This window comes from Gigantopelta aegis, chromosome 1, assembly GCF_016097555.1.
Source record: "Gigantopelta aegis isolate Gae_Host chromosome 1, Gae_host_genome, whole genome shotgun sequence".
In the NCBI taxonomy this organism is placed as follows: domain Eukaryota; kingdom Metazoa; phylum Mollusca; class Gastropoda; order Neomphalida; family Peltospiridae; genus Gigantopelta; species Gigantopelta aegis.
The window spans coordinates 23238366-23253425 of record NC_054699.1 but is presented as its reverse complement, the minus strand read 5'-3'; the positions used below and the strand labels follow the sequence as shown (position 1 = coordinate 23253425).

The 15060-nt window shown below is 37.4% G+C and overlaps 1 protein-coding gene across 1 annotated transcript in view; it reads left to right on the top strand.

The window, feature by feature from the left end:
- LOC121371439 overlaps window positions 1-15060 on the top strand; it is a 130793-nt gene that overhangs the window by 114405 nt on the left and 1328 nt on the right. Inside the window, exons 5-12 of the mRNA XM_041497369.1 lie at window positions 1750-1897; window positions 2833-2975; window positions 4067-4243; window positions 7253-7435; window positions 9310-9489; window positions 13067-13171; window positions 13608-13865; window positions 14810-14938. Of these exons, the coding sequence (XP_041353303.1) occupies window positions 1750-1897; window positions 2833-2975; window positions 4067-4243; window positions 7253-7435; window positions 9310-9489; window positions 13067-13171; window positions 13608-13865; window positions 14810-14938 (1323 nt within the window). The remainder of the gene's footprint in view (window positions 1-1749; window positions 1898-2832; window positions 2976-4066; window positions 4244-7252; window positions 7436-9309; window positions 9490-13066; window positions 13172-13607; window positions 13866-14809; window positions 14939-15060) is intronic.

Below are 15060 nucleotides of genomic sequence, written 5' to 3'. Positions count from 1 at the left end.
TATGTATGTATGTATGTATGTATATACCAAGTTAAAACTGGTAGGGAAAGAACATTAACACATTCAAGTTCAGTGTTTTATACACACCCATACTATGGTGAAATCTGAATGATATGACCATTGACACATTGAAGTTTGTATCTGTACAACACAGTCAAATGGAGTTTTCAACAGTGTCCTGAGGTTGAATCATCATTAAGTACATATACTTCATCAACATGTGTTGGAAAACTGGTACAAATGTTAAGTGAATTCATTTAAGCAATACCGATTCTCGTAAATACTTGGATGGATGAATGACAGTTATAACATGGATAAAAAATGATTCCAATAGTGAATTCTATTTAAGCAACACCGAATTCAAGTTAAGTAATGTTGGACTTGGTAACTTCACTATAGGATGGATGAACAAGTTGACTACTGTTACACTATGCTAAAACACTTGTTCACATAGTATAGTGTAATAAAGTTGAGCATACTGGGATGGGTGTACGACTATCATTTATTCAAGTCTGTACATGTGTGTACCATGGTAAAATTCTCGTTTGTAAAGCATTATTAAGTTGACCAACATTGTACCTAGTTAGGATGGGCGAACAACTATTGTTACACCATGGTGAAACATGTGTTCATGGCGAAACATCTGTTAATGGTGAAACACTTGTCCATGGTGAAAAAATTGTTCATGATGAAACACTTATTCATGGTAAAACACTTGTTGATGGTGAAACACTCTTTCATGGTGAAACACTTGTTTTTATGAGGCCGCTCCATGACAGGCAACACATGAGAATGAAAGTGGTGAGTGTCTTCAGGTTCACCTTTCATTGTTTCACTATGAAGGAAAATTAGTTTTCAGATTTCTGGAACCACTTTTCTTATTTGAAATATCTCACTTGGAATTACCACACAGCTCGGCAAATACTTGAATGGACAGAAGGAAGGAGGGAATGTTTTATTTATCGACACACTGTACACATTTTAATTATGGTTATAAAGACCACACAGTTAATGGGAGAGAAGCCCCCGCTCGCTACCAACCCTGGTCAGGATGCTGGTGCTCTGTTGTACATACCAGTGTGGGCGGTCCCTCCTCCCACCAACCCATTTTTGTCTTGGATGTAGGAGCCGGCACAAGTCAACACCTGTGCCCATGACAGGCATGCACTACAACAGCTTGCGCTGAAGGAAAGGAAGGAAATGTTTTATTTAACAACACACTCAACACATTTTATTTACGGTTATATGGTGTCGTACATATGGTTAAGGACCACACAGATATTGAGGGAGGAAACCCACTGTCGCCACTTCATGGGCTACTCTTTTCGATTAGCAACAAGGGATCTTTTATATGCACACAATAAAATGTCAACTCCACATCCTATTAAATGTTTTATTTTATATTGCAGATGTCAACTCCACACTATAAAATGTGTTATTTTCTATTGTAGATGTCAACTCCACATCCCATAAAATGAGTTATTTTCTATTGTAGATGTCAACTCCACACTATAAAATGTGTTATTTTCCATTGTAAATGTCAACTCCACACTATAAAATGTGTTATTTTCTATTGTAGATGTCAACTCCACATCCCATAAAATGAGTTATTTTCTATTGTAGATGTCAACTCCACACTATAAAATGTGTTATTTTTCATTGTAGATGTCAACTCCACACTATAAAATGTGTTATTTTCCATTGTAAATGTCAACTCCACACTATAAAATGTGTTATTTTCTATTGTAGATGTCAACTCCACACCCTATAAAATCACGAGCTCAGTCATCATCAAATAGCAAGTCTCAGGGAAATCGGTTCACATTGGTTCGCTCTCACAGCATGCCGGAAAATCTGGACAAACTGCATCGCAAGAAAAACTTACTCAGTCTTATAGGTAAATTTCTTCAGATGGAATTATAAATGTCTTCAGTCTCATAGGTATATTTTATCATGTTGAATAAATTTATTACTAAGATTTTTCTTTTAATTAAAAGATTAATAAAAAGAGAGATGTTCAAAAACTTAGTTTTGTAAGTTGTAAAAAAATATTCTATTCAAATATTTTTTGATGAATGATAAAATTATTGTCATTACCAATTATAGGAAACTGTTATTGCGTAATTTGTCTTTATTGGAAAGGTTTCTGTTAACTAGGCTGTGACTAGAAGACAGTGATGTACCTAGTAGGGGAAAGGGGAGGTAAATTTACTTTATAAATCAGGCCTGTATGTAAGATTTGTCTCTGGGGATGCATAATTCTCAAAAAACAACTTTTGTGGGTGTTTACATTGTAAAGACATGTCTGTGTGATGGTGCATGCGTACCCAAGATGCACACACACACATACACTAACACACACACACATATGCACGCATGCACACACACACACATATGCATGCATGCACATATGCACGCACGCACGCACATACACACGCACATGCACACACACTAATGCACATGCACACACACTAATGCACATGCACACACACTAATGCACATGCACACACACTAACGTGCACACACGCTCTTGGTACAGGCCTGTAAATGCCTTGTTTTAACGCTAACTATATATCACTATGTTCTGACTTCATGTTTTACTGTTATCTGTAGCTTGTAGCTGTTTTAAACCTAAAGTATTATCTTTATATTGTTTTAAAATATTATAACCATGTTATACAATGTAGACACTACAACATACAGGCAGGCAATAGATTTGGCATGGTGTGCTGACTGTATATGTTACATCTTACCCTCATTTCCAGGTTCCTGCTCGCATTGATTTGGCTATGATATGTTGACTGTATATTTTAATATTGTCTTTTCCCCCAGGTTCCGACTCGCTAAGTATTTCCAGTCACCGTAGCGGCGACGACTCGTCCGATGAATCGGAATACTCGGTAGACTTTTCATCCATGCACGAGAAGAGCCAGAGTACTCGGTCCTCCCAGGTGGCACTAGCGACGCTAGACGAGGTCAGTGCAGCTCAAATCTTTGTCCAACTCTTATGGAAAAAAAGAGGAATATTTGTATAGGACACTCCGGTAGCCCTCTACCAGGCATGATAGAGTGCGGGGGTGGAGGGTGGGCTCCAGCATTTTACTTATAGAATGTACAAAATTACATTTTGATAGAGAAGTGACAAACACCACAAGTCCTGTGATTGGTGATAAATGTGAGTGTGTTGGTTGTAAAAAAAACTAGTTTCATCTGGGCAAAAAATGTATGCACTTTTATTTCATCTAGTGCCACTGTGTCAAGTAGCCTTGTGCTTGAAACATATATGGGGTACCTGTAAAAAAAGGACTCTAATTTTGTGCGGAGCTAGGGTAGTCATAGACACTACCCGTTATCTCAGCTTGAATCCCAATTTTTTCTGATTCATTTTAAGGGTGAGGGGTGGTAGTATTTATATCCGTGGTGTTTATGTCGATTGATACGCTGCATGGATTAGTTTTAGCCACATATGTTACTATTGTCATCTATGGGATTTGATTTGGTAGTATACACCCTATAGGTGTTTATCACGTGGTTATTTAAAAACTGAGTAATTTTAAGTAATTGAAAAATAAATTAATCTTCATGTTTTTTTTTGTTGTTCAGTATATATATATACCCATAAGGCTATTTCTCGTTCTAGCCAGTGCACCACAACTGGCATATCAAAGGCCATGGTATGTGCTATCCTGTCTGTGGTATGGTGCATATAAAAGATCCCTTGTTACTAAAGGAAAAATGTACCGGATTTCCTCTCTAAGACTGTATGTCAAAATTACCAAATGTTTTACATCCAATAGCCGATTATTAATAAATCAATGTTCTAGTGGTGTTATTAGACAGAACAAACAAACCTTTTTTTTTTTAAATCACCGTAAGTGCATCTATAACTACCTTATGCACTTAAGGTGATCTTAGCGCTAAGATCACCTTAAGTGCATCTATAACTACCTTATGCACTTAAGGTGATCTTAGCGCTAAGATTGCTTTGTAAAATGGGTCCCTGGTGATCCACCAGTTCAAAGTAAAAACATTGATTATGTTAACTAAACGATCTGTCTGATTTCAGCGTATTGAAGAGGAGACAATCTATGCTGAGGCATTGTGGGATCACGTTACCATGGATCTCGATGAGCTGGGGTTCCGTGCAGGTGATGTTATTCGGGTCACAGATCTCGAGGACAAGGACTGGTGGTACGGAGTTGTCGATCATAGCCAGGGATGGTTCCCGGCCGCCTTCGTCAGAGTAAGTGTCTGTCTGTCTGTCTCATAGTCTGTTTGTCCATGCGTGTCTGTCTGGTGATACACAGTTGTCAATCATAGTCAGTGCTGGTTCCTGACCGCAATCGTCAGAGTGACTGTCAGTTTGTCTGTCTGTCTCTCTGTTTGTGTGTGTCTGTCTGTCTCTATGTCTGTCTTGACATCCAATAGCCAGTGTTCGAGATTAACGATATCCCGGGGATACCAGAATTTAATTCTGAATACCAAACTTCAAGAACCTAGTATCCCACAGAGATACCATATAATGTTTTTTTTGTTTTTTTTAATCCTGAGTTTTTATTTTTTGATGAAATATTTACTGGTGAAATTAAGTAACAGTATTTTGAAGTTCGTACTCAGTCTAATGCTATGCCGTAACAATATCTCTCGCCAACTCATACCCAATCTAATGCTACACTGGCGCAATAGTGGCGTAGCAATAGACTAGGAACTGCTAAGTCGCTGTTGTTTTTGTTGGATGTTTCCTCCCTTCAAATTTTATTCGAGATATTGATTCCACATCTGCAGAAGATTGATACAGGTAGGTTTATTGTTAGTAATGTCAGAAACACTTATAGATTACTGCTAAATATTAATTAATGTCAGTATTACGCAAAAATAGATACACCAATCTTTTTGCCAATTCCATTGGATTGCAAATTTCGATTTCGGCGTAACAATAGACTGGGAATGAGAACAGTGTCTGTATGTCTGTCTGTCTGTATGTATGTATGTCTGGAGTTCCGGCTATGTTTGGCTGTGTAAGTGTCTGTGTTTCTAACTGACTCTCTGTCTGTCTGTCTGTCTGTCTGTATGCCTGTAACTATCTTATCTTATATATTTCTTTTATCATTGTCTCTCATGATACCTGGAGCCTAATTCACTAAACTCTCACAACCTTGCGATCTCACAGTGCAATGTAAAAATACCTGCAATGACAATGTGATGTTGGTTAAGATAGCTTTGTGAATTAGGTCCATGATCACCTTGTTTTTGGATAGACATTTACACTGGGCTACTGTTTGTTATTTATTGAAGGGAAGGAAATGTTTTATTTAACGACGCACTCGACACATTTTATTTACAGTGATATGGCATCGGACATATGGTTAAGGACCACACAGATGTTGAGAGACGAAACCCAATGTCGCCACTACATGGGCTACTCTTTTATTAGCAGCAAAGGATCTTTTACATGTATATGCACCATCCCACAGACAGGGTAGTACATACCATGGCTTTTGATATGCCAGTCGTGGTACACTGGCTGGGAAGAGATATAGCCCAATAGGCCCGCTGACAGGGATCGATCCCAGATCGACCGCGCATCGAGTGAGCACTTTACCACTGGGCTACATCCCGACCCTGTTATTTATTGAATAAATATTGCTGAAACCCCCCCCCCCACCCAACCCCCCACCTAAACCCAACATACTTTCCAGTGATCTTTGTTTGAAAATCCCTTCATTGTAATTTTTATTGTAGATATTGAATCATTTGATACATTTCCTTTCAACATTAAGTTTGTTTTGTTTAACGACACCACTAGAGCACATTGATTTATTAATCATCAGTAATTGGATGTCAAACATTTGGTAATTTTGACATAGTCATGGAGAGAAAACTCGCAACATTTTTCGATTAGTAGCAAGGGATCTTTTACATGCCCCATCCCATAGACAGGATAACACATGCCATGGTCTTTGGTATACCAGTCGTGGTGCATTGGCTGGAACGAGAAATAGCCCAATGGGCGCACTGACGGGGATCGATCTTAGACATACTGCTAATCAAGCGATCGCTTTACCACTGGACTACGTCCCGCCCCAGTTGACATCAAAGTCAGTCGGTAGAGAGCTTGCCTGGGCTGCATGGGTTGAAGGTTTGAAGGTTTGAATCCCCTCGGTGGAACCATTCTCCAGTTGTTGGTTTTTCCTCATCCCAACCAGTACCTCACGACTGGTATATCAAAGGTCATGGTATGTGCTGTCTTATCTATGGGGAAGTGCATATAAAAGATATCTTACTGCTAATGGAAAATAAATGTAGCAGTTTTACCCTGAAAACTATGTCACACAATGTTTCTTCTAACTGGCAGTTGTTACTCAAAACTCCATTGGGCTATTTCTTGTCCGAGCCAGTGCTCCACAACTGGTGTAACAAAGGCCGTGGTATGTACTATCCTGTCTGTGGGATGGTGCATATAAAAGATCCCATGCTGCTAATCGAAAAGAGTAACCCATGAAGTGGCAACAGCGGGTTTCCTCCCTCAATATCTGTGTGGTCCTTAACCATATGTCTGACACCACATAACCGTAAATAAAATGTGTTGAATGCGTCTTTAAATAAAACATTTCCTTCCTTTACTCAAAACTGAATATTATGGCTCTGTAAGTAACAATAGTTACTTCACTGTTGTCATCTGAGCTGGCAGTTTTCACTTGTAGACCTTCAGTTACTGAGTTCCTCTCCACAGCTGTTTGTTTTGATGATTAGGTCATCAGGACATGTCACTGTGTTCTTCCTCTAACCTGCTGGCAAACAAACTCCCCACTTCAGCTGTGTAATATTTACAATACAGTGCTTTCCATTGGCTAATACTTCCATTGTGGGAGTGGCTTGTTTTGTTCAACCATTCACGACTGGTGTTACTTGGCTATTGGTGAGATGCTTGAGTAATAATGACAAAGCATGATTAGTGTTCAGTTGGAAAGTGGTAACCATAGCAACAACTGAAGTTGCTTGTCATAATCTATTCAGTATACTGTAATTTTAATTAATGTAGGATGTAGGCAGCACTTTCATTTGTATATAAAAATTAATATACTTTATATATTTTTTTTTAAATAATAAAAAAAAAATTGTAATAATATTTTTTAAAATGTGGTTTTTAAACCTTGCATACAAGGAAAATTTGAACAAGTCGTTTGGGTCGACAAATTTCAGAAACATTGACGTGAAGTCTGTAAATGGGATATTTTTACATCTCAAACAGATGCGGGTGAACCAGTGCGACTTCGATGAAGATTTCATCTTTAATCATGAGGAGATCGAATCTGAGACGAAACTTCACCCACAGACGACCTTCATCGGCAAGACTCAAGGTCGTACTAATGTGATCAACGAAATCATCCAGGCAGAGCGCGATTATGTGAAACACCTGAGAGATGTGGTTGAGGTGAGTGATTACATAAGTGAAATACCAGGTGCAGACCCAGGGGGAGGATGCTGGAGGTGCAGACCCAGGGGGAGGATGCTGGGGGTGCAGACTCGCCCACATTTTGTAGTACCATAAAAAATCTAGAGTTAAGAGAAGAATGTGTACAATGATTTTTTTTTTTTTTTTTTTTGGATGGTGTTGGGTGCAGAGACATATCATATCATGGTCGTCTTGGTGTTTCAGGGAAAGATTGCCACATACATAATATACAAGCCCCCCTCCCCTAAAGAAAGTAAATAATAAAAAATCTAAAATAAAATATGGCCTTGTTTGTGTTATTGAAACGGAACCCAGAGTTCGCTTCATGTGACTCGGTGTTTACAAAAAGGATAAATTTCCACGCCAGGTCCGGCCACCCCTTTCGGTTCTACAAATTAATACATTTTATAATAATGGTTTGTCCAGTAATCTAACGACCTGCCACAAGGTTAACCAAAACAACAATTTTAAAACATTTATTCAACACAAATACAAAGAGCTCTTAACAAAATACTGTGGACATTTGACAAGTTATACTATAATATTACCCTGAGATTTCCTAATAAATATACTTATTTGAAAGTTCCATACCAAATAAAACACCGGTCTACATGAAAAACTTATAATATCGGTAATTTAGGCTACAACTCCTATTACAAATAAAATAGTCCCTATCAGAAACTATCAATTTGATTTGAAAGATGATTTACACCAAAATCCCAAAACTACAATTCTTCCATGTTACATTAATTTCCGTAAACAGCCCCTATTACAAATGTGAATATCCCACATAGAAATTCAACAATTGGTTTGAAAGCCGAATTATCACGGAGTTCACTACACCTCCCAAATCTCAAACAAACATATCGGAAAACAAATAACTAAAATTTATCTGCATGTTTAGAAATAATATTTCCAAGAAAAATAAATGACGTGCACCCCCATGCACAACCAACAAAATGACAACAATTCTTTTACTAACAATGTACAACGATTAACCCCATAGCCAGTAATAAAGCATATGGAAACGGAGAGAGAGAGAGAGAGAGAGAGAGAGAGAGAGAGAGAGAGAGAGAGAGAGAGAGAGAGAGAGAGAGAGAGAAAAACTGTAAAATCTAGGCTTTAACACACCCGTAAAACATTAATTTACCCAAACCATAATAACTTACGTGTTGACCCTATGAAAACACATCAGAAAGTAAAGTTCCAAGTTTGACCACACGGGCAACACGAGGACGAAATTGTATCTCATTGGTTCATCCCAAATAAACAATCATATAAAAATTATTACCCATAACAATTACGCCTAAAATTCACCAAAATATTCTATTATTACTACAATAGTGTATCCACTTAACAAAATAACAAAATTAATTAAAAAAAAATACAAAAGAAAATGTATATTTACTTCCTGTTACATTACCGTAAAACCTTTAAATATTACCCTACTTAAAATGTTATCTTAATAACAATGAATTCCATGTTTTTATCCCAGCAATATTATTCAGTTAGTAAATAGTGATTAGTATAGTTAATACAGGAGAAATAGAGAATATAACAAAATAAAATTACAACTAAAAAAAGAAAATAGGACAGAAACGTTAAATGGATAAAAACATGGTTCATTACATTATTACTAATATGTTTAATGTTTAATTGAAAGGTTAACTGTTATTTCTTGCTGATTCACACAGTTTGTACCGGGTTTGTGTGTGTGTGTGTGTGTGTTTGTGTGTAGGTTTTTTGTGGGGGTTTTTCATACTCCAATGTACCTAAAACCTTAATCCATAATTAACAGTGCATTTCATAATGTAAATAATTCAGAATAAAAGTTAGTTATATTTTTTCCCCAGGGCTATTTGAAACAAGCTAGAAAGAGACCGGAGATGTTTCCTGAATCGAAAGTGTCTGTGATATTTGGCAACCTGGAGGAAATCTACACATTCGCGAACCGCTTCCTGACCCACCTGGAGAAACACATCAACAAGGATGCACCCCACACCAGCGAGATCGGGCAGTGCTTTCTCATACATGTAAGTCAAACAACACATCATTCGTTATTTTTTATAACACATACGGGAAGGAAGGAAATGGTTTATTTAACGACACACTCAACACATTTTATTTACGGTTATATGGTTAAGGACCACACAGATGTTGAGAGAGGAAACCCACTGTCGCCACTTCATGGGCTACTCTTTTTCGATTAGCAAGAGGTCTTTTATATGCACCATTCCACAGACAGGGTAGTACATACCACGGCCTTTGATGTACCAGTCATGGTGCACTGGCTGGAATGAAAAATAGCCCAATGGGCCCACCAACGGGGATCGATCCTACACCGATCACGAATCAAGCGAGCGCTTTACCACTGGGCTACAACAACACATCATTTGTTATTTTTTATAACACATACTGTTAGCACATATATGTGTGATAACAGTTTAAAAACATACAACTGACTTCTCCTGGTGATGACAAGGTCGCCAATGCCATACCATCCAATGAAAACAAAGCATGATCGAAATCGATTACTATGTAACATACAAGTTAACTGAACTTGACTTGTCTGTGATGCATAAATTAACTACAAGTGTTAGGGCCATAAGCAGGTTTTAGTTGGAAAAGTGTTTAAATTTATTTTAAAACTCTTTTTTTTTTTTCTTAGGATATGTAAGAAATAGAATACTACATTTGTGTCCATTAGATACCATTTATCCTACAACTCATTGTTTGGATTTAAACCTCTGCCAAATATTTTTTGAGGGTATGGATCTCTACTTTTATTAATAGTATATATTATGATGTCTGATATGTTTGTCTATTTCAAAGTTAAGGTTTTGAAATCTGTTCTGACTATTGTAACAACCACCTTGGTGTATATCATATATTATGGTGTGTTTCTCTATTGCAGAGTAAAGGGTTCGAGATCTATTCTGACTATTGTAACAACCACCCTGGTGTATATCATATATTATGATGTGTTTCTCTATTGCAGAGTAAAGGGTTTGAGATCTATTCTGACTATTGTAACAACCACCCTGGTGTATATCATATATTATGATGTGTTTCTCTATTGCAGAGTAAAGGGTTCGAGATCTATTCTGACTATTGTAACAACCACCCTGGTGTATATCATATATTATGGTGTGTTTCTCTACTGCAGAGTAAAGGATTCGAGATCTATTCTGACTATTGTAAAAACCACCCTGGTGTATATCATATATTATGGAGTGTTTCTCTATTGCAGAGTAAAGGGTTCGAGATCTATTCTGACTGTTGTAACAACCACCCTGGTGTATATCATATATTATGGAGTGTTTCTCTATTGCAGAGTAAAGGATTCGAGATCTATTCTGACTGTTGTAACAACCACCCTGGTGTATATCATATATTATGGAGTGTTTCTCTATTGCAGAGTAAAGGGTTCGAGGTCTATTCTGACTGTTGTAACAACCACCCTGGTGTATATCATATATTATGGTGTGTTTCTCTATTGCAGAGTAAAGGGTTCGAGATCTATTCTGACTATTGTAACAACCACCCTGGTGTATATCATATATTATGGAGTGTTTCTCTATTGCAGAGTAAAGGGTTCGAGATCTATTCTGACTGTTGTAACAACCACCCTGGTGTATATCATATATTATGGTGTGTTTCTCTATTGCAGAGTAAAGGGTTCGAGATCTATTCTGACTGTTGTAACAACCACCCTGGTGTATATCATATATTATGGTGTGTTTCTCTACTGCAGAGTAAAGGATTCGAGATCTATTCTGACTATTGTAAAAACCACCCTGGTGTATATCATATATTATGGAGTGTTTCTCTATTGCAGAGTAAAGGGTTCGAGATCTATTCTGACTGTTGTAACAACCACCCTGGTGTATATCATATATTATGGTGTGTTTCTCTATTGCAGAGTAAAGGGTTCGAGATCTAGATCTATTCTGTGACTGTTGTAACAACCACCCTGGTGTATATCATATATTATGGTGTGTTTCTCTATTGCAGAGTAAAGGGTTCGAGATCTATTCTGACTATTGTAACAACCACCCTGGTGTATATCATATATTATGGTGTGTTTCTCTATTGCAGAGTAAAGGGTTCGAGATCTATTCTGACTATTGTAACAACCACCCTGGTGTATATCATATATTATGATGTGTTTCTCTATTGCAGAGTAAAGGGTTCGAGATCTATTCTGACTATTGTAACAACCACCCTGGTGTATATCATATATTATGATGTGTTTCTCTATTGCAGAGTAAAGGGTTCGAGATCTATTCTGACTATTGTAACAACCACCCTGGTGTATATCATATATTATGGTGTGTTTCTCTATTGCAGAGTAAAGGGTTCGAGATCTATTCTGACTATTGTAACAACCACCCTGGTGTATATCATATATTATGATGTGTTTCTCTATTGCAGAGTAAAGGGTTCGAGATCTATTCTGACTATTGTAACAACCACCCTGGTGTATATCATATATTATGGTGTGTTTCTCTATTGCAGAGTAAAGGGTTCGAGATCTATTCTGACTATTGTAACAACCACCCTGGTGTATATCATATATTATGGTGTGTTTCTCTATTGCAGAGTAAAGGGTTCGAGATCTATTCTGACTATTGTAACAACCACCCTGGTGTATATCATATATTATGGTGTGTTTCTCTATTGCAGAGTAAAGGGTTCGAGATCTATTCTGACTATTGTAACAACCACCCTGGTGTATATCATATATTATGGAGTGTTTCTCTATTGCAGAGTAAAGGGTTCGAGATCTATTCTGACTATTGTAACAACCACCCTGGTGTATATCATATATTATGGTGTGTTTCTCTATTGCAGAGTAAAGGGTTCGAGATCTATTCTGACTATTGTAACAACCACCCTGGTGTATATCATATATTATGGAGTGTTTCTCTATTGCAGAGTAAAGGGTTCGAGATCTATTCTGACTATTGTAACAACCACCCTGGTGTATATCATATATTATGGTGTGTTTCTCTATTGCAGAGTAAAGGGTTCGAGATCTATTCTGACTATTGTAACAACCACCCTGGTGTATATCATATATTATGGTGTGTTTCTCTATTGCAGAGTAAAGGGTTCGAGATCTATTCTGACTATTGTAACAACCACCCTGGTGTATATCATATATTATGGAGTGTTTCTCTATTGCAGAGTAAAGGGTTCGAGATCTATTCTGACTATTGTAACAACCACCCTGGTGTATATCATATATTATGGTGTGTTTCTCTATTGCAGAGTAAAGGGTTCGAGATCTATTCTGACTATTGTAACAACCACCCTGGTGTATATCATATATTATGATGTGTTTCTCTATTGCAGAGTAAAGGGTTCGAGATCTATTCTGACTATTGTAACAACCACCCTGGTGTATATCATATATTATGGTGTGTTTCTCTATTGCAGAGTAAAGGGTTCGAGATCTATTCTGACTATTGTAACAACCACCCTGGTGTATATCATATATTATGGTGTGTTTCTCTATTGCAGAGTAAAGGGTTCGAGATCTATTCTGACTATTGTAACAACCACCCTGGTGTATATCATATATTATGGTGTGTTTCTCTATTGCAGAGTAAAGGGTTCGAGATCTATTCTGACTATTGTAACAACCACCCTGGGGCTGGTGATGAACTCAAAGAGCTCTACAGAGTCAAGAAGTTCCGACATTTCTTTGAGGTGAGTAGATATACAAAAATATAACACAGAAAGAAAGTCCAACATAAGTTCTAAGTCAGTGAAAGTTGGTTTGTATTTGCACCTATGGATGCATCAAACATGTAATGAATGGCAAGGCATTTAATTCTTTGAAATTCTTATTTGACAGTTGTGTCCCTTGAATATTTATTTATTTATTTATTTATATATTTATCTATTCATTTATTTATTTATTTATATGTTTATTTATTCATGTATTTTTATATTTTATTTCTTTATTTATATGTTTATTTATTTATATATTTATTTATTTATTTGTTTGTAGGCATGTGTCTCCTGCAGGATATGATGGAGATTATTTATTGATTTAATTACTTGTTTATTTTATTTTTTTTCATTTTTTTTTTTTCAAAATTTAATTAATTAATTAATTAATTTATTTATTATATATTTGTAGGCATGTCGACTGCTACAGGATATGATGGAGATTCCCCTGGAGGGCTTCCTGCTGACCCCGGTCCAGAAAATCTGCAAGTACCACCTGCAGCTGGCCGAGCTGCTCAAGTACACGCCAGCCGACCATGCTGACTACAATCACGTACGGGACGCCGTCGACGCCATGAAGAACATCGCCCTGCTCGTCAACGAGAGAAAGCGCAAGATGGAGAGCATTGAGAAGATGGCTGTCTGGCAGTCCACCGTCATAGACTGGGAGGTAGGTCATCCTCTCTCTCTCTCTCTCTCTCTCTCTCTCTCTCTCTCTCTCTCTCTCTCTGTCTCTCTGTCTCTCTCTCTCTCTCTCTCTGTGTCTGTCTCTCTCTCTCTCTCTCTCTCTCTCTCTCTCTCTCTCTCTCTCTGTCTGTCTGTCTGTCTGTCTGTCTGTCTGTCTGTCTCTCTGTCTCTCTCTCTCTCTCTCTCTCTCTCTCTCTCTCTCTCTCTCTCTCTCTCTCTCTCTCTCTCTCTCTCTCTCTCTCTATCTCTCTCCACACCCTGTCTCTCTCTCCACCCCCAATCTAATTAAAATTAGCTCCACTATTACATGTGGATCTAACACCAGCCAGTTGGAGCTCATGTCCATCAATCAAAACCGTACTTGCAGAATCCTGCCAGTGATTTAAAACTAACAAAACTGAGTAGTCCTCAATGTCCAGGTAACATTTCGTCTGTAAATAATAATTTAAATATTGACCAATCACACTTCGCCTTTTATAACGTTATTTGGGAGCATACAAATTCTAAATATATCGGGCGAGTCTATTTTAGTGGCCGCAGTACAGTGAACCATACCAATACGTACGGGGTGGGTTATCAGTCTTCAATTTTACATTAAAAATTATTTATTTATTTATAATAAAAAAAAACTAAATCAGTCTTCAGTTTTACATTACAAATTATTTATTTTATAAAATAAAACATGTTTTAAGGCATTCGTAATTCACATGAAACATGTCGTATACCCTCAGGATAATTTGGAATGTTTTCAAATTATTTTTAAATCACTGGCAGGATTCTGCAAGTAAGGTTTTGATTGATGGACATGAGCTCGAACAGGCTGGTGTTAGATCCACATGTAATAGTGGAGCTAATTTTAATTAGATTGCTCCACCCCCTGTCTCTTTCCAGCTGAGATGTACATTAATCATATTATTTTAACTTCAGGGTCCAGATATTTTGGAAGCGAGCTCGGAACTCATCTACTCTGGTGACCTCACAAAGGTCAACTCGAACGGCTGGTCGCAGGAGCGCTACTTCTTCTTGTTTGACCATCAGCTTGTATACTGCAAGAAGGTCAGACATTGTATTAACTTGGCTAGTGTGCATTACTAACATTTATTACACATGTGCTTGGAAGTGTTACTATATCAATGGGATAAATCTCTCTGGGACATAACAAATAATTGACCCATAAC